The sequence below is a fragment of the Esox lucius genome, chromosome 21 (genome assembly GCF_011004845.1).
Source record: "Esox lucius isolate fEsoLuc1 chromosome 21, fEsoLuc1.pri, whole genome shotgun sequence".
In the NCBI taxonomy this organism is placed as follows: domain Eukaryota; kingdom Metazoa; phylum Chordata; class Actinopteri; order Esociformes; family Esocidae; genus Esox; species Esox lucius.
In genome coordinates, this window is record NC_047589.1 from 19,704,453 (window position 1) to 19,725,708 (window position 21,256).

Below are 21,256 nucleotides of genomic sequence, written 5' to 3' on the forward strand. Positions count from 1 at the left end.
TTCAAATGGTGCTCTTTCTAAACATACCTATTAGTAGCTAGCTAGGGTTAGCATGTTTACTAGAATACACAGACAAATGTTAGTGTCTGTTAAGTGTCCTATTTATTCATATTAGTCTGTCTCACATTAACATATTACACTATTTGCACTCTCTCATTGTGAAAATGTTGTAGCAGCCTGTATCCTACTTCAGAAATGGAATCACAACAAGAATTTGCAGTCTGGGACTAGATTTACGTCAACAGGGGCAGACTTGCCCTCTGGTGTGAGGCTGTAAAAAATAACAATGTATATATATATATAGTTTTTCTGTTGTGAAACTGGTGGCCCTAAAACCAAATTTAGTTTTGCTCCCCCAAAAGGCTATTGCTGTCCATGTACCTCACATAGAGCAGACACGTGGATGGACAGGGAACACTGAGTGTTCCAGCACAGCATTTTCCCTCTCATGCCCTTTCTTCATTGCTGCCCATTTTTTTCATTATGAACATTTCTATGTCAGATACCCACAGCAGGTCCTATTAAATACACCTACAATTTCATTACATATGTATATGAGATCTCAATACCTTCTTCCTGTATCGACATCTGGAAACATCTCTGAACCTGACCTCTGCCATTATTTAAGAGCACACTTATTGCACTTCTGCAACACTTGCACATCTTTATTTTATGAAGATGGGCTGCCGCTCTTATCATTAATAAGGTGATACAAAATGCAGACGTCAACTATTCTGTTAAGAATGTCAGCTAAGTGACTGCATGGTTAAATATAGACATTTTGACAAGCACGCCATTGTTTTAAGTGAGCTGTTGTGGTTCAGATGGGTTGAACAGTAAATATTTTTTTCTCTCACACACAGATGTTACATGCAGCGTCTTTCTTTTGCTCTTCACCACAGCTCAGCTGTACATCCTGTTGGATTCCATCTCATTCCATATACCAAGTCCTTAGTCCACAGCAGTGCCCAAAGGCCCATTTGCCACAGATGAGTGACCCCAGCACACAACAGCAGAGTGGAGCTCTTCAAAAGACTGGGGGAGGGAAGCAGGCAGCACTCTCCACCCTAACATTAAATCACACAGGCACATGGTGGTGAAACCCTGATACAATGACCCCATTCAATCATTCTTTTATTTATTCATTAATATAGTCTCCTTTATTTTTATTTTCACGTACCAAGCCTGTGTAAGTGCATTCTAGAAAGGATTTCTTTCTTCTTCTGGGAATTCAGTGTTCAAATGTCATGTTCTTAAGTCAGGGTTATAACCTTTGGACCCTATAGCACTAAGTCAGTAATCTGAAAACAGTTTGACAGATGTTTGTGTTAAAGTTCATTGACATGATTATTTTATTAAGTGTGCTGCAAGCTTTAGAGATACAGACAGACAGAAGTGCAATTAGTTAATTCCATTGTCACCATTTGCATCTGTTTGATTAAAATGTTTTTTTTGAAAAATGTCTACAAGAAACATGAGGCAATTCAAAATATATATTTTATTCACATATAAGGTCTCACAGTATTCACAGTTATATCAATGCAAAAACAAAAAATAGGTGAAAATCAAAGTTCCAAAAAGTGAATGTAAACTAGCACTTATAATATTTATAGGGTATACTTTTGCTAAATAAAACGATAGCAATGCTAACTCGCCTGTGTTTTGATAAACATTCTGAGGGATGGGCCTGGAGAAATGTAACCACTCTGAAATGCAGACAGATGTCCTGATAAATGACTGACCACCTATTATATAAAAACATGTTTTATTTTATCCACGCTAGTCATTGCGTACATATAACTAATTTATAATTCCAATAACTGATGTAGTAGTTTAGGATAGCAATTTAAAGATTAAACTCTATCTACTTCCTCCTATACGTCTCTGAGAGTCGCTAGATTATAAAGATTAACTTCCGTAGGCCAACACAAAATGGCAACAACTGTACTTACAATGTAGTCCTATAGCCTAAAGAAAATCGCATCTGGAAGCGAAGTAATGTGATAAAATGTGACGTCGGTTGAATTTGCTCTACACTCTGCGTCGGGCAAAGATGCTGCGCCCTTGTTTGAACACTTAGTTATTTTAAACACATTACATACTGCGCTCTTATTTATGGTGTTAAAAAAAAAAACGATTTTACTGTAAAACGCTGAACACTCGTGGCTTCCCCTAAGAAAAAACACTTGAACAATTTACTAACGCACCATTTAAACCAAGTGTAGAAGATATAGCCTGCCTAATTTTGCAAATCCAATACGATTCCAGGTAAACGTCCAAGCATATTTCTGGCAATAATATTTTCCTAAACGCTGGCTCCAGATATTCTTTCCATTTCGTACAGTGCTTCAGGCACCCTAGACTAAAAATCTCCCGTTGCAGTGTGCACATTTCAGACTACAAGAGATTTGTAGTGTGGTGTGGCTGGTAAGATCCCTCCCCTTTTGCTGCTCATTGGTGTGTGTGTGTGTATGTGTGTGTTTACGTGTGTGTAAATGTGTGTGCGTGCGCATTCTGTTTGTGAGGCAGTTGCGTGCGAAGAGCTCGACTTGTCATTCAGAGGAATCCGCCACCTGAAACGTAAGGAAGTGAAGGCGACTCAATTGGGTATAAAGCATCAACCACATCTGCCTCGAGCATTGCAAACTGATGAAAACATCAGTTCAGGGCTCTAGTAGATGTTTGCTGTATTTTCCGAAGGAATTATTGTTATTGTCCAAAATCTAACGCAGGCTACCCATTCAATTTGAATGACCCATCTAACATTATACTGGAATTAAGTAATATTGACAGACCTTCTTGGTAAGTGTTTAAATATTTTATATTTATTTTCATTCCAAGTAGCCTAATTTAAAATGGCATTCACATTCCGTTACATAATGCATTTATTGAATGTGCTATATATTGGATGTGCGGTCAGTTGGCAGATTGGTTTTGACTTCTCATTTTTTGCATTTTGCAGCCTACATCATAGGCTATTTGTGTTTCACAAATGTAAATACATTATTTAAAAAAAGCTTTATAACCCTTCAGAACATTATGTAAACACATTATTCTTTCGTATTGAATGTTATGTTATTTTTATATTTTTATATTTTTCAGACAACATGCGTCTCAGTATACTCTATACTGTTGCTAAATCACCCTCGATAGCATGTTTCGATGTTTGGGAGTTGACTAGGAATAACAACTTTCCCATCAGTTACTTTATAGAGTACCCATGGTGAACTGGCCGGTTTATCCAACTTTTATACACAAAGTAATATGTTGGGACGCTGAAAGTTTTCCCCCATCTTCTCTGCAGCGCACCTGTTACCTTAACGGAGTGCAAGACGATGATACCACCCGGAGACTGCATGTATGCGGGCAGGAAAAGAAGGAAGCCCATTCAAAAACAGTTAAGAATCAACATTTGCGTTGTTTAGTTGTGTTATTAATATTTAGCAGATGTAAGAGCTGTTTAATAGATTTTATGCATATCTGTCAAATACTTCTAAAGAGAAACAATATTGATCAATACGTTTTGGCATGCATAACAACAAAACAAGTGAGGTTTATTATGTGTGTGAGAGCATATATTAGATATATTGCTGTTACAATACCAACTGACATATTGGAAATGTTTGCAAAATTGGATGAGCAAAAGTTTGAACAAATGCATAAAAAATGATATTTATGCTGTTTTATATTACATTCCATGTCTTTGGGTTGAATGTGCAGCAATTCATATAATCAGTTTTTGATTAATTCAAATTTTCTGGAGGTTCGGTTTTCCACTCATAGATTTTTAGTGACAGTCCTTAGAAATGGTTTTGTTGATTCTTGTGGTTTTTGTTAACTTCATGTTTTCAAAGGTGATGCAAGGTTAAATGTTTTAGTAGTAGTTTTATATGGCTTGTGTCACTGACCTCTACCACCAATTGGACAACGGTAGCATTTAATATTGTGTCATTAGGTTTTGACTCTTTTATTATGTTTTTATTTTAACAGTGACAGCAGTCAGAGTAGTTTTGTAGATTTGCAACATTGATTGATTCTGACAATTTCAAAACAAAATAAAACCACAAATGTGGATGCTATGCATTTTTTAAGGAAAATAATTATGTAAAGAAGTGGTTGATTTTTGACAAGTGATGCAAGGTAAAATGTAAATGTAAATGTCTCATACTGTAGATTGTGCATACTTAACCTGTCTGTGTACTGGTTAATAAAAAACATATAAACTAAATAGCTCCTCAGCTATTGAAGCACTAACAATTACCTACAGTATAATATTTGAGATGAATATAAAAAAAAAGAAATACTAAACGATAATCTCATTCAGTGCAATCTACAGGTTGCAATAAATGTGGCCATATGACAGTAAACACATATCTACTGGTTAAAACAAAAACTATATCAGCTAAGCAGACGAAACAGTTGTCTCACTCAATGATTTACAGGTTGCAATAAAAGTAGGCCATATGACAGTAAACACAAATGTGAAACGACAACACATTTTAGTTGAACATCCCATTTGGAGTAGTTCAAAACTGTGGCATGACTGGTAAGATAGAAGCAACAAGTTTGCCCGGCCAGATATGTACAGTAGGGGATATTTAGCTGACAGACGTCTGAATTTGTAAGGATGCGTGTTTCTTCGGAGCTGAGAGGGAGTTTAGCTGACGGTACCCTTGTCTTCCCTACCCGTGGCCGGCTGACCTGGACAGATCCAGCGGGGAGATGGACGCTACAGACAGAGCACAGGGATGGTAGTAGTAAAGGCAACCGTTGCCCCTACCCAAACCTGAGGCAGGCCCCACAGAAGGGTTTAGGGTGGTGCTTTGAGTTGCTGGATCGGCACGGGTGGTACTCAAGGGTGCCAACTCAGTGTTTGTATAGGCTCTTTCATGAATTGATTGATGACTGTTGTTTGTCCTACACTGGCAATACTATTACCCTGTGCCTTTGTGTGTGTGTGTGTGTGTGTGTGTGTGTGTGTGTGTGCTTGAGGCCACCAAATTGTCAGTGTCTGTAAAGGCTTAATGTTGCTATTGATTGGCTGTTGTTTGTCCAACAATGTTAATGCTACAATTTGTGTGTGTCTGTGTCTGTCTGTGTGTGTGTGTGTGTGTGTGTGTGTGTGTGTGCAAGTGTGAAAGGTAAATAAAACAATGGGAATTAATATTTTACACACACATGTAGAAGTGTATATATTCTGTGTGGGTAGGAAAAATAAATACTTTTTTAGTATACCCACTCCTTTATTGCAATGGACAGCATTTCAGATTTTGAGTATAGTGACCTCACATTCATGTTTATACCAATGTTTCTCATTGAACTAAAATAATTAGATTATGACTACCTTCAAGTATTTAAAAACTATATATATTTTTTTAAATATAGCCAATTATTTGCAATATCAATGTCTGCTAAAGACATAACTCATGGCCTTACTGTATTGAACCATCCTTCTTTCTATTAACTGTTCATAAAACACATTTTTATGAACAGCTATTGACCTATCACAATAAAATACTAATATATAAATTTTTATTTTTTTTACCAGAAAACCAGCAACAGTGAGTGAGAAGTCCAACCCATCCAAGAGGCACCGGGACCGCCTGAATGCAGAACTGGATCGGCTGGCGAGTATGCTGCCTTTCTCCCCAGACATCATCTCCAAGCTGGACAAGCTGTCAGTGCTGCGCCTCAGCGTCAGCTATCTTCGTGTCAAGAGCTTCTTTACAGGTGAGATGACGTTTCCGCCCCCTCCAATGTCCTAAACGTGAGCAGGGATTCTTACTACAAAATCTGCACTGTGCGGCACACCTGGACAGAGCACTAGATGGCATCGCACTTTGTTACACTGCAATGTATGTAGTTGAAAATGTATGTGTGTCTGTGGAGTCTGCCTGTGAGCTGGGTGAATCTTAACAAACTGTGACCGTCCTTACCAACTTTATGGTCATTGGTTCACCAACTTTTCTTACTGGGGGACAGGCGTGAAGTCTGGGATGTCAGCTCTAGGCCGCAGTCTTTTTGCTATTGCGGCTGGCAGCTTTGTGTGTGATTTCCTAGAAGGACAGTTAATTGCCTGTTCGGGATTTCACACTTCCCATTTGGCGCAGACTTCATTTTAACATCTAGTTTTAATATACTTTGTCACCTAACAGGAATTCAAATCCCAAACAACATTCAATGGATTTAGGTTAAAGTTGTTAAAAAGTACACATCTCCACCACATTGATTTCTATTTGCTAATTCTTGGTACAACACCGTTAGATGCATAGTTCGGTTGTGGTTGGTTCGACCAGTTTTGCCCAGGGGATTGTTACACGAACTGGATGATGAACATGGTAAATGGTTGGTCAACTTATGCTCAAAGTACAAAGTAAATGAACAAGTGTAATAAGATTACTTTTGGTTTGATTAACTACGGACAGACACATTTACATATAAACTCCTCCAGGGTTTCTCCACTACTTAAAAACAACTCTTCACTGTCATACGCTACCTCATACGCTAACTCATACGCTAACTCATACGCTAACTTTGCACAAAAAACGTTAGTGACCTGCTCTTGTGCACTTCAGCCAAGATTAGCAGACGTTATGCGTTCAATGAAAGTCCTGCATATGTCATCGCCTCAATCAGAAACTCAATCAGAAACGCCTCAGTCAGAGACTGTGATATAGTGCAAATCTTCAGCACTATGAAATGAATGAAGACCTGAATCCATGTGTGTAATAGGGAATCGACGATATCTGGAACACTTTAAAGTGGGAAATATGTTTACGTCTTTGCCAGATGACCTGATAATGTTCTTTCTCTCTTTCTTTTAAGTCGTTACTTTCCCCTCATGTCTCCGGTGTATTCAAACAATAGTGAAAACAGGCGGGTACGTTCCATCATCATCTATCATCAGTGTGCTTTGAATTTCTGGCTTATTTCTCTTGAATCCCTTGATAGCACCCGTCCACGGAGCGCTCACATATTTATGGGGCACATCAGAAAAGCACCTGAAAACAGTTTAAGGGCCCATGGCTCCATGGTACTCATGTCAAAACAGAGCTTTCGGCAGCAGCTGGATGAGACAGAATGAGAGAAAGGAAAAAAAGCTCAAACAAAACACATTCCACATTCCATCTTTTATTATTAACAGGGATATCACCTGTTAAATTAATACACAGTGGTGTAGAACTAATTGCGTTTTGAAGGGCATTTTAATTTAAAGAAAATCCATTGAGGATGTACCAATGGTCAATATACGTCAGTACCTGTTGGTCTTGCTAATGAAACTAGGTGACCAGGTTTACGGTAGTCAAGTAGAGAACTCTTTCTAGGAATGACCAATTAGGATAGAGGCAGGCACATCGAGGACTGATGTATTCTTCTAAGAGATTACTATGACGCTGAAGCCGGAAGATCAAAGCTCACACATCCCAATTCACTTCTCTGTCCTCCCAACTTCACATGAAGCCACCCTTCAAGTAGAACTTTAAAAGAGCAATTTGCAATAAAAACAATACTCACCCAATTTGGTAAATTCATAGAATGTCAAATTGATTAAAGCACTGACCGTTGAAGGTATCGAAATTATTCTGTCAGTTATGTCAAAAAGCTTCTATCATTATTTGTACAACTGTATTGTTTTCAAACCATGGATTAAAATAAGCATATTTCTTTTAGCAATTGCAGATCGGCCCTTTAATCCCCTTAACCTGACCTAGATGACAGTTTATCGAACATGTAGGTTTCAGGTGCTGAGGCAGTCAAAGGCACCAGTGTAAGAAGAGGACAAGGTGGATTTAAATAAAAAGGGTCCAGATCTCATCAAAGCAATGTCTCACTTGTAGAATTAGTCCCCCAAAAGAACTCTAACTTTGGTGGAACAGCGGACAAATAATTCCTCATAAATAGGAATGGTTAAAATCCTAATTTAGCCTGTTCTTATCTGCAGAAGTAACCAGCAGATTAGATGTGCTTTGATGCTTAAGTCTTTAATGAGATAATTTACAGCTTGCCTTTAAGCAGTTGCCCTCTTCCGATCTCGCTCATTCTCTAAATTCAATCTAGTTTTCGTTACATGACTTCCTCTTAAAGAGGGCAGTGTTAGAACCTTACTAGTTGAAGTGCCTCCTGTCTTTTATCATATCAGTGCTTCTTCCTTCACACCACTAGGGGGACTAATGGTTGCAGAGGCTGGCTGAAGAGGAGGATAAGAGGTGTTAAGAGGTAGAGCAAAAATGAAACAAAACCTGGTGCTGATTTGGGCCTGTATCCACTAACTGGCTAGGGCTGGTCTTGGATCATTACCTCATCTGTCCATTTCTTACCATCAGTTATGATCTGAAAGGCAAAACTGATCCTGGATCATCACTTTGGATGTTTTGTGTATACTGGCCTTGGTGTCTGGCTGAAGACACTGTTTGAATGTGGTTATTTCCACGGTAGTGCCATTGGGCAGAGTAGAATGCAGTGAACATTTGCAAACAGCATAGTATTTATTGGGTGTGAATATAATTTAAGGTAACATGGAGCATGATAATTCATAGTATTTGGAGAATTTAAGAATTATAAATGATTTACTATTCATCCAGGCGGAGGGCATGACACAATCTGTAGCATTGAATTAATTGTTTGTGGTAAAAATTGTCAACCTGACGGAAATGTTTGCTACAGCAAAACTCCCAATGCATTATGGGAGTGCGGACTACATCATGATACTTTGTATGGCTAAGCTACCGTTAATGTTTTCTTCCTATATTTTAACAGGTCATCTTTGAAAGCCACTGTGTTGTGCATGTCAGCTAATTCAGTGCAGATTGTCCCTTGTTTTCTTAATATACTTTTGAGCACTGTAATGAGCATGGATTTCTGTTATTTGATGACAATGGAAGTCTGGTATGTGAAATCTGAATTAGTCTAGATGCATATTAGCATATTATTGTCAGGATGTATGCCCTTTCCAAGAATTGTGACTAATGTAGTTTGCTGGTTGGACACAGTCACATTGACTACATCAAGTTAGAATAAGGATTAACTGAGCTGACGTACCACAGCATCTAGAGTCAGTTTGGATTCTACAATATAGACATTTTATATTCCTGCAAACGGAGAACTAAACCTTTGCAGACTTTGAACTGGAAGGATCAAAACCCCAGAAAAAAAACCAAATCTTATCTTGGCTGCCCTTATAAACAACACGTTTAACTTAAAAATGTTTTACTCCAATAGCCTTTGAACCCAATAAACAGAAAACATGTAGCCAAAACCTAACAGACATCCTCCAACATGATCCATAACCTAAAAGACATCGTCCAACATGACCCATAACTTAAAAGACATTGACCAACATGACCCATGACCTAAAGGACATTGTGCAACATGACCCATAACTTAAAAGACATCGTCCAACATAACCCATAACCTAAAAGACATCGTCCAACATGACCCATAACCTAAAGGACATCGTCCAACATGACCAGTAACCTAAAAGACATCGTCCAACATGACCCATAACCTAAAATACATCGTCCAACATGACCCATAACCTAAAAGACATCGTCCAACATGACCCATAACCTAAAAGACATCGTCCAACATGACCCATAACCTAAAAGACATCGTCCAACATGACCCATAACCTAAAAGACATTGTCCAACATGACCCATAACCTAAAAGACATTGTCCAACATGACCCACTCTTTGACAACCAAAACTCAAACTTCCCTAATCTATGTAAGTGCTTGTGTGTTTAAGTGTCTCTATCTTTTTGTGTGTAGTATGTGTGTGTGTGTGTGTGTGTGTCAGTACCTGTCATTGGTTCTCTGCATGTTGTCAGACCAGTGAGCTGTAATCCCCATCATGTTTTATGGCGGGTCACAGCCCTGGTTGTAATTAGTAAGCTCTTTAAATATTTACTCTGGGGATTGAGTAACCGTCCTCTTTTGTCTTTCTGGCTCCATTGACTTTATTAATTATTCCACTCTGCTCACGGCGGTGTAGCCGACGTAACAGGTACACGTTTTTTTCATCTCAATGAAGCTCTGCTCTTTCTCCAGTCATACAGGAACTTGCTTACTGATGACTATCAGGGTTAGGATGACTGGAGACAAATTATCCAAATAATGTCCAGGATACATACGGTCCTCCTGTAAAGATCACAAAAGATTCATATCTACAGCTTTCTACAATGACTGAGCAGGTTTGGCAAAACATTCAGCTTAATAATTTGTTCAATAAAGTCAATGTTATCACAATGTCTAAGTACGTGCTAGGTGGTGTTGGCGACACCCACGGTTGTTGGTTTACATTAAACAATGTTGTTGGTTGTTGGTTCACAGTAAATACATTATGATGACTGTGCAATATGGTGCTCTCGATAACAGCTACCACTATGAGACTGTAGGATAACCTAATGTAACCAGTGGCAACCCAAAAGTAACTAGATAAAAATTATTCTTCCATGTCATCTCTGCTAGGCAATGTGCCTTTATTTCTCGAAGGGAATATTTTTTCCGTTATCGATATTTGCCGGTAATGGTGTCCAGCCTCGGAAATCGATAGGAGCTGTGATGAGGATCAGATGGATTGAGCTCACCCGTCGGCGGCCCTGAATCCTGGCTCAGTCATAAAGGACAGGCTCTTCTGCTGCCCTAACTGATCCCCTTACCTCTATCAGTCCTGGGAATCTAATCCCTGCTAACGCACTGCAAGCTTCTGAAAGGCTAGAGAAGAGGCCTGTGTGGGAGAACTGAGGGGAGACATGGAAATGGACACACTACGTCAGTATGTAGAACTTTTGGAGTTGCAAGATTTCAATCCAAGACACTATTTTATTGTTCGCTTTTATATTATTTATTCGGGAGAAACACATTGAGAATGGATGATCATTTTCCAATAGTTCCTGATATTACAGCTTCACATGGTGAAAACATAAAATACAGAAATGAAACAGTAACAATAAAAAATGTCAGTTGTTAAGATGAGGACTCTAGTAACCAGTAAAACAGCTAATGTTATCTGTGCAACCTATTGAACAGACTGATAGAGTAAGAGGATGTCCGCTGCGCTAGCCTGAGATGCAAAACACCCAGAGAATCCATATTGGGAGGGGGGATTGGTGGGTTGGTGCAATGGACTGTGTGGCTATGTGATTTCACAGCTGGGAAGTGTGAGCCAATGTAACTGTCCAGAGAGAATACCACCCACACCCATAGCTCCTAGGTGGGCGCATCAAAGTCTCTTTAAAAGATTAATAATATCTCACCAGAGACCCCTTACCCACAAAGGCGTTGCTGTGCTCGACACAAATGATTGAAAACAACCCGAAGTGTAGAATTGATGTCCCTAGGTCTTTAAGTCTTCTTCTTTTGTAACTATCATTATTGTATTTTGAGTTCATGCAAAGCAAATAGTTACTTAAAAATATTTTGTACGTATAATTCATAAGCTACAGAGTTTGCGCATGGAAGACGCCGCTGCGTTCCAACCAAGGTGCGTAAATTGAGGAAACAACTGAAATAGAGAGGCTTTTCACCAAAGGATAATGAATATAAGCAACGCATTATTGGTTCTTCCGGTGTGTTTCTGCTGTGTCGCAGATCAGTTAACGAAACATCTCTCCATCTGCATCTACCCAGACAGAGTTGGAGCCTTCCCACCTCTCTCTGTGGGCTTGGTATTCCAGCGATGGGAGGATCGCCTTACAGACTATTTTGATGCTGTCTGTCAGCGCGCTTCTCATAACCGACTGATAGGGTTTCTTTTTCGTCCGTCGTCACCCCGATGGGACTGGCACATCAGATTGGCACTGACCCACACCTCCCCAATTCCTGCTCTAGACAAGGACATGAGTTCATAGAGGGTTTTAAAAAAAATAAAATGGCCAAAAAAAAATCTGTGTCATGTGTTGTTGTTGATAGTAGGGGTTGATCACACTACAAGCCTGGATTTGTATGTGTGTATGTACTGTATGTATGTACGTATGGGTTTTTTAGTCCCAAAGAGTTTATCTTTTCATTTTCAATTAATCTGTTTCTGGGCTCTCTAAGAGGCGTCGTCCTCGAGTTGTGAAACCTAATCCAATCTAGAGATAAATGTAAGCTTGGCAGCAATCTCACCTTCTTATAAACTGCTGATAATGTTGGGGAGACAGAGTCACACTTAGGCTTAGCGGATTTTTTAAATCCCAAAGAAAACATGACAATGATTTGTGGAGATATAACAAGTCCTCTGGGAATGCTTGTAGTGCAATGTGGGACTTGAAGTCTTATTTGAAGTCTGGCTGAGCTCCCGTAATTCTAAGTATAATCAGAAGGAACTACAAAAATCTGAATTACTGCGTGTTTAGGATGGGTTCAAATCATATACAACACTCAAGACCAGTTTGGTAGTAGTTGTAGGTTTTTATACAGTAACAAAAACCCACCTTTGATTTAATTTAAAATTTTTAAATAAAGGTACGATGTAAATTCTGTAATTGTGGTGGGATTTAATTAATCCACTGCAATTTTAGAATAAAGTGGCCCAAAAGGCCTTCCATAGGTAGAACGATTTTTGTTTCCAAAGAAAATCCTTTTCAGTTCTATGTACAAACCTCTGTGGAAAGGGTTCAATATGGAACCAAAAAGTTTTTTAACTCAAACCAGAAAAGCAGTTATTCAAAGGGTTCTTCTATGGGTGGCAATGATGTGATTGTGTACAATCTAGGGTTGAGATCAATTTCAATTCCAAACATTTAAGGCAGGGCAGCTCAAACCTGTTCCTGGAGATCTACAGGACAGTAGATCTCCAGAAACAGGGTAGGGCAGCCCGGACTTAAGGCAATACAGCATAGTAAAATTTGCAATCCAATTATTATCAAAGTTGTTCAATTCATATAATTTTTAAGTGGAATTACTTCCTGAATTGACTGGAATTTAAATAGTAGTCACCTCAACCCAAATGAGTTCATTTCAGGTCTGCTCGTTAATGTCACAACAACATTTGTTCAAGTGCCCCCACTGAATAACTCTGCCAAACACATCATGGATCTGTGCTGACAAGTTATGATTGAAGATGCAAAGGCTAGTATACCAAAAGCTGACAAATTTGTAACTTAACCTACCCTGTACTCTTCATGAGATTGTGCTATCACATCAAAACTGAAGAGGGTCCACCTGCTCGTGCACACACACACAAACACACACACACACAGGCCTGCGCTGGAGACACACGCACACACTCTCTCGCTCACTCTGAAACTCTGTCACTCCAACACATAAATCAACAGCACGTTCCTCAGGTATATTGTAAATGTGTGGGACAGTCATTTATGTTCATATGTGTGGTAAATATTTGTAGCTTCGGTCTGTGTCTGTATGTGGCTGTGTGTTCAGCTGAGATCCAACAGCCCGTACTGTAAATGTCCATATCAACCCCTTGCCTGGGAGTATTGCATAAAATCTTTCATTATGTGATTCCAGCATAGTAGCCTGAGGATCTTTGTCAATGTTTGTAATTTTTCAGATCAGCATATTGGCTTCGCACGAAGACATGTTGACAGAGTAAATTCAGACCTGGCTACGATCCTGTCTAGGGTTGTCTGTGGAAACCCAAAGTGTTTCCACAGACAACTGTCTGTCAGGTACAAGTGAACAAGAAGCAAAACACTGGGGCCATGTATCCTGTCTGTGGCCTTTCTGCCACAGTGCAACACTTTGAGGAAACTGCTTTGGTAGGGCATGTCTGGCCGTTTGGTCCTCTGCACTATATACGGGCCAGAGAATGAGGAAGGGAATGGCTACAGGAACCTAAACCTCATGTATGTCAGTGATGCGGCCATCTGTCGGGCCATACACAGGCTCCAGTTTTGATCACGCCACAAGATCATGCAGTGGCCCTTGTGTCCCACTAAACTCTTTCACCTTGAAGGCATCAATCAGGATGTTGCCCAACACATGTGAAACCTCTGGTCAGAGAAGTCCCTTGGCTTAGCACTGCTGGGTGACCTGATGCATCAGCAGCATATAAGACAAAGCTCACAACATTTAACATTTTAAAATGTTTTGTAACTTAGAAGACACTTTCATGCAGAGCAACTTACAGGAAGAATTACGATTAAGCTAAGCGTGTTGTTTTGGGGTACAACAGCAGATTTTGTTTGGTAGTTTATAGTGTGTTAGTAGTTTATAGTGTGTATACTGTACATTAGCTTATAAGACTTGTATTTTGTTTCATTAGCCACCTATTAGGACACATGTTCACAGAAATGCTTATTGTACAGAAAGGGGCATACCTTCTGACGCATAGTCCATGTGACCAAACACAATGGATCCTTCATATACAGATATATTCTATATTCATGTTGGTCGAATTGCTCGTATTGTAAAAACAGACCTGATCCTGCAGTGGAAATCACTGCATGGGCTCAGGAACACTTCTGAAAACCATTGTCTGTGAACACAGTATGTCGCTGCATCCACAAATGCAAGTTAAAACTCTAACCCTTCAAAGAAGAAAACATATTTAAACAAGATCCAAATCTAAATTTGAAATTATTAAGGCCGGGTGTCTCTGTAAAGCACTTGACAACTGCTGTTGTAAAAAGGGCTTTATAAATAAATTTGATTTTATTTGATTTGGACGCCGCGTCCCCCGAACTAAAGAGGAGAGGGACCATTCGGCTTGTTATCAGTGCACATTTCAAAAGCCAGCATCGGTGATGGTATGGGGGTGCATTAGTGCACATGACATGGGTGACTTGTACATTTGTGAAGGCACCATTAATGCTGAACAATAAATACAGGTTTTAGAACAACATATGCTGCCATCCAGATGTCTTTTTTCAGGGAAGGCCTTGCTTGTTTCAGGAAGACAATGTTATATGACACATTCTGCACCTATCACAATGGCATGGCATGGCAAAGTATTGTTGAAAGAAGAGGTGATGCCACACAGTCGTAAACATGCCCCTGTCCCAACTTTTCTGAAACATGTTACTGGCATCAAATTCAAAATGGGCATGTATTTTTCCAAAAACAATAACATTTCTCAGTTTCAACATTTGATATATTGCCTTTGTACTATTTTCAATTAAATATAGGGATAATGATTTGTACATCATTGCATTCTGTTTTTTTATTTTATTTTACAAAGCGTCTCAACTTTTTTGGAAACCGCATTGTAAATGAATCACAAAATGGCATACCTCCCCCCTGCAACGTTTGCCTGAAAGCAATGATTTGCGTAGTTTCGTTAGAGAAGACATTGAGTCACTGACACCCACATCAAACCACACCCCTGACACAACTCTCATTTTGTCTTAGTCAGCCAATGAACAAAAGCACATTATGTTTACCTGAAAGTGAGAATTTGTGTAGTTTCCTGAGATAATAAATGTTCTAGGTTTGTGGTTTTTCAACTACTAGGTTATTTTCACTCCAACACTAATGTAGTACACCTAATGCTATTCATTTGACGATTAATCACAGAATGAGGCTGCATATACATGGTGTTGGAGTGAAAACCAGGACAGTAGCTCTCCAGGAGCAGGGTTGGAGACCCATGATTATAGAGACAGTATATATGCTATATAGACTCACTGAGGGTTACCTCTTGAGTTTGCAGTAATGCAGTAATGTTTCATTGATTTGTGATTGAGGCCGAAGACATAAACTCTTAGCATTCCTGACGTGTCCATTCGCAAATCTTAAAAGCATTCAGGGAACCGTTGTCCCAGCATGCCGCGCCTTGAACATGTTTGGCTATTTGTGTGAATTACAAAAGAGATATAAACCAACTGACATAAAGATAAACCTAAGTAATTGACCTTTCATTTAAAGCTTGCAGGCAACCTTTCCATCTAGCTTTTGTGTACTTTTGAAGGAACAATAAAGCCAAACAACCCTGAGTACTCAGATGGACATTCATCATTACCCCATTAAAAGTAATGACTTTTCTATCCTCTATATCTCTCCTATAGATACAGGTAAGTTCTTCTGCACATGATATAGTGCTCTTGAGGGAATGTGGTTTCAACCCATTGTAACGGTAAAAATGGCTAGTGTCAAAATGGGTCTAAAGATTCGTTCAAAATGACGAGCCATTGCTGTTGTGGTTTCAGAGAGGCACAGAATGGAATCTTAGTCTGGTTACTTTTGTGGTTTCAGAAAGGCACAGAACGGAATCCTAGCTTGGTCACTGATGTGGTTTCAGAAAGGCACAGAACGGAATCCTAGCCTGGTCACTGATGTGGTTTCAGAAAGGCGACTAACATTCTCCTAGCCCGGTTAATGCTCTGGCTTTCTATGGCTAACACAACCCAGTGTGTCCAATCCAATGACCACTATTACACCTTCTACCTATACCACAACAACAACCATAATCATAATAATATGGGTTGATAGCAGTTTTGAAAGTGTGTTTCTCACACCCTCTCTAAGACGCAGAACGAATGAAACAATCCAACACACCAAGAAATATAGCAATAATACAGGTGATTATCCGGTTCAGAGGAGGACCGAATTAACCTTGGTTGAAGCTGTGTCTTCACTAATAGCAAAACCTCTGCAGCACTGACGGTAACTGGACGTGCGTTCCACAGTCGAGGAGCCACGCAGCTGAAAGCCAGAGCATTTTTCCGTCTGGTGTGGTGTTGCTGAAGGGGGATGGCACCTGCGTATCCCTTGCAAATGGCCTGAAAATGACCCAGCAGACCAGGGTCGCCGTCAGGTGCTGTGTGACAGATAGTTCTGATGGGAGCTATAGTGAGTCCGGCCAACTTTCTGAATGCTGAATGTTGTCCTCGTTCCAGGCATTTTGTTGTATGGCATTGTTCAAACATTCCCTATGGGAGCTGGTGGTAAGCCAACATGGCTGCGGTAGATTGTTCTAGTGTCATTTAAACGCATCGCGATGCACCAACCTTGATGTCACAGCGCGACCTGCGATGGCCTGACGTCGAGGAGTCAGGCCTGTTTCTTCTCCTGAATGTAGGAGAATTACATTAGTGTTGCTTGTGTCATTTGGGCTGAGTGAGCTCCGTGATCATCAGCCTCACTACGTGAGACAGACCCTGTCCCTTAACTCATTCTCTGTGAGCTGACACCTTGCATGCTCCTACTGAATCTACCGCAGAGGAGTCTCTTCACATCTGCATGCGCTTCACTGGGGAACACTTCACAGAGTTAGAGCCATCCGCTTGAACGACAGTTTGTAACTAACATAAATGCAGATAGTGTCATTATCGCCTTCGTGTGTAGTGATGTGTGCATTGCACGAGAACATTTTGTTTGCATGCGCAACCAAAGTATACAAGAATATGTGTGGGCATATAATTGTATTTACAATTCAAATTTATTAATCCACCTGAGCTCTATTGTTATAACTAGTAATACCATTCTATGGCATCAACTGAATTGAACGTTCATTGCAAAGAGCTTTTGTACCTCACACCAGTTTTTAGGTTCAGCTTTGTACAATATGATTTCCTTCCTCATAATAGCTAAGTATTGAGTGTGTGTATTTATTAAAGATCCACATTTTCTATCTCAGGGAAACTTTGTTTGCGGTGACTTCTTGTGCCACCTCTGGTGTAATCTGCTTGAGTAGCCGCTGGCAAACAAAGACCATAGGAGGCCAATAGGATCACTAAAATCTATAAGTGAATTACCACAAAACCTTGTGCAGCCTTTAGACTGTATATTTGGGCTGTGACTAACAACTATTTTGATAATTGATTTATCTGTCAATTACTACATCGATTAACTGATTAATCAGATATAAAATAGACACATTCCAGCAATAAATCAAGTGCTTTATTAAAAACAATTTTAATGTTTTAAGTGGGCTAAATATTGAGTGGGTGTATTTATTAAAGATCCACATTTCTATCTCATTAGCCATTTTAATCAAAAGAGGGAAACTTTGTTTGCGGTGACTTCTTGTGCCATCTCTGGTGTAATCTGCTTGAGTAGCCGCTGGCAAACATAGACCATAGGAGGCCAATAGGATCACTAAAATCTATAAGTGAATTACCACAAAACCTTGTGCAGCCTTTAGACTGTATATTTGGGCTTTATTATATATAAAAAAAAATGTTTTAAGTGTTTACATATTGCACAATGTTATATTCTAAACAACTTGAAATAGTATATTTACCGTTTTAGAATTCATCAATATTTCCACAGTGTGAACCTGTAAAATATAGAGGTTAAATGTCACAGAGAATCTTATAGCAGGCAGCTTCGTTTGTGTACTGAAGTAGGCTACACAGACAAAACCACTGTTAAAATACATGGATTTACTTGGATTGGGGGGATGGATTTTTCTCAAAGTTTCTAATGTTGAGAAACATGAGAAACACAGAATTAAAACACGGAATTAATGCTAATTCGGATATGCATGGCTTGATCCAAATAAATCCCACATGCACAAGTTGGCTAAACCACCTGTTTGGCTAAACCACCTGTTACATTACTGACCAGCTCAGCCATTTTTTTCAAGATGAACGTATCTTACTTCCAAACACAACTCATACCATAAAGCCGAACTAAAACACATTTTCTGAAAAGCAAACAATAAACTACTTTTAGATTAATATATCATGCTGATTCAAACTTGAAATGTAATACTTACATAAGTATCACACCATTAGTACTGTAACTAGGAGGTGACCTCAAGTCTAAGCACTTAATGTCCCCGGTTTGTGGATTGCTTCAGGAAGAAAGGTGGAATTACTAACTACTGTTCAATTTGGCCCTGGGTTCGCCATCCAATGCCTACTGAATCCTATATTTGGTGGTATGTGGTAACAGGATTACCTGTGTCAGTGATAAACACCATGACCCCCTAACCCCATTCACCATTTGGGATTTTATAGAATTTAGATTTTTTTTAAAGCACAAGAAAACATGGAAGCATGCATTTGTTATGTGCATTTATGTACAACTTACTGACGCAGACATAGCAAATGCCTTGTGCTGTCTTGCGATGCCAGTGCTGCTTTGCTTTTGTAATGAAATGAGTGATGCAGACAAAATATTTTGCAGTTGAATGAGGGAAGAGAAAAGAGAGAAAGTAACCCAAACAGCAGTTGGGGGCGGGGGTCGTTGCTGGTAAGTGAGGGGATGGTTCCTTGCACATAAGGGTGTAATTGAATGTGAATGAGAAGTGGCAGAAGACAGTTATGGGTAATGAATGCTCCAGTTATTCAGTGCAGAGCTCTTTGCGTGACTGATTTTTGGCAACGCTCTCTATTTGTAACACACAAAAAAATAAGGTATGTTTTAAGTTGGACAGTAAACAGGGCTACGCCGGTCCAGATTTACAGCCTTGGCTTCACTAGGCTTTTCACTTGACGTCTCAAGCCCTGTAGCTCATAATGGTTAAAACTGAAAAAAGAAAGATGGGGGGGCAATAATATATTATGCCTGTTGGTAAGTTTGTGAGCGGGAAACCCGGAAGAGCATTTAAAATGATTGTAAATCCCTCGTCTGCGCGTTATTGCTCAGGATGCTTATCGGTGCAGTTCCCATGTTCCTATACTCACTCAAAATGTTGACAAATGTTGATAAAAACTTTCCTGACACCTTAAAGAGCGGCTTCAACCTAGTGAACACCATATAGGCTACACCTACTAAAACCAATGCAAAAACATCTGCTACAATATCACCTCAGTAGTAGTCAATGGAAAGCACAGCTAGTCTGAAGGCTTGCTTTCTAATGATTCTGATTTACCCAAAATGTATTTGGAGAAAATAAGTTTAGGACTGGGAGACGAATGGATGAAAGTGAATTCAGGTGCTGTTCTGTGTGGGGGAGCTTCTCCGAGAATCCAACCGTAGCAGCAAGCTTGACACCCCCATCCTCCATGTCTTTTTACTGACACCGGAATCATCCGCATGAGTGATTCATACTGCATGCCGTCTGAGTGACGTGAGACGATATGGTTTTCGGTTGCATTATCCGATCGCAGAAAAGGAAAGCAAATAATTGGATCGTATCCGTATCCGGCAAATTGCTCATATCCGTAACAATACTTATTTTTTCCGAGTAGGCCTACTGACACACCCCTAATATTTACTTGTAACAGTATTGGCACTGTCCTCACAGGCAAAACGGAAAATGAATTTGTTTTCTTAAGTAATTACTCTGTTCTAATTTTCTAATTAAACTGCAGTCACCAGCCTCTAGCCAGGGGCCCCCCAATGGCAAATGTTGAGATAATAGATAACACTCCTATGCCAATAGGGTTGGTCCAATGCAACATCAGCACAAACACGTATACCATTCCCTGCTAATTACTGTGAGGTGCGAGAGTGGAGAATGGGGGAAAAAGGAGGATGTGAAAAGGACAAATAAATAAAATGACGAGAACACAGCTTCAATATTAATGTTGTATATTTCAGCATCCCTATCGAGACAGGTAGAGCAGGCATAACAATTATCCTAATATCCTATATATCCTAATATGTATCCTAATATACACTACCATTCAAAAGTTTGGGGACACTTAGAAATGTCCTTATTTTGAAAGAAAAGCAAACTTTTTAACCATTAAAATAATATCAACTTGGTCAGAAATACAGTGTAGACATTGTTAATATTGTAAATTAATATTGTAGCTGGAAACTGGTTGATTTTTTATGGAATATCTACACAGGCTTACAGAGGCCCATTATCAGCAACCATCACTCCTGTGTTCCAATGGCATGTTGTGTTTGCAAATCTAAGTTTTTCATTTTAAAAGTCAAATTGATCATTAGAAAACCCTTTTGCATTCATATTAGCATAGATGAAACTGTTGTGCTGATTAAAGAAGCAATAAAACTGGCCCGCTTTAAACTAGCTGAGTATCTGGTGCATCAGCAATAGTGGGTTCAATTTCAGGGTCTAAATGGCATAAAACAAATAACTTTCTTCTGAAACTTGTTTGTCTATTCTTGTTCTGATTAATGAAGGCTATTCCATGTGAGAAATTGCCAAGAAACTTGTACAACGCTGTGTACTACTCCCTTCACAGAACAGTGCAAATTGGCTCCAACCAGAATAGACAGAGTTTGTGGTCACTTGTTTTTCATGAAAAATACATGAAATTACTTTGAATAGGAAATATAGCAAAAAAAGAAGAGGACATTTTCTGGCCATATTGAGCCAATCAATTGCTGACGCTCCAGATACTCAACTAGTCTAAAAAAGGCAAATTTTCAGCTGTGCTAACACAATTGCAAAAGAGATTTCTAATGATAAATTAGCCTTTAAAATGATTATCCTGGATTAGCAAACACA

At 39.4% G+C, this 21,256-nt stretch overlaps 1 protein-coding gene across 1 annotated transcript in view; it reads left to right on the top strand.

The window, feature by feature from the left end:
• Positions 1-1,484: 1,484 nt before the first annotated feature.
• The window catches only part of LOC105019452, a 66,621-nt gene continuing 46,849 nt past the window's right edge, over positions 1,485-21,256 (top strand). The window contains exons 1-3 of the mRNA XM_010885667.3: positions 1,485-2,802; positions 3,305-3,397; positions 5,549-5,730. Coding sequence (XP_010883969.1) covers positions 3,336-3,397; positions 5,549-5,730 — 244 coding nt within the window. The 5' untranslated portion in view covers positions 1,485-2,802; positions 3,305-3,335. The remainder of the gene's footprint in view (positions 2,803-3,304; positions 3,398-5,548; positions 5,731-21,256) is intronic.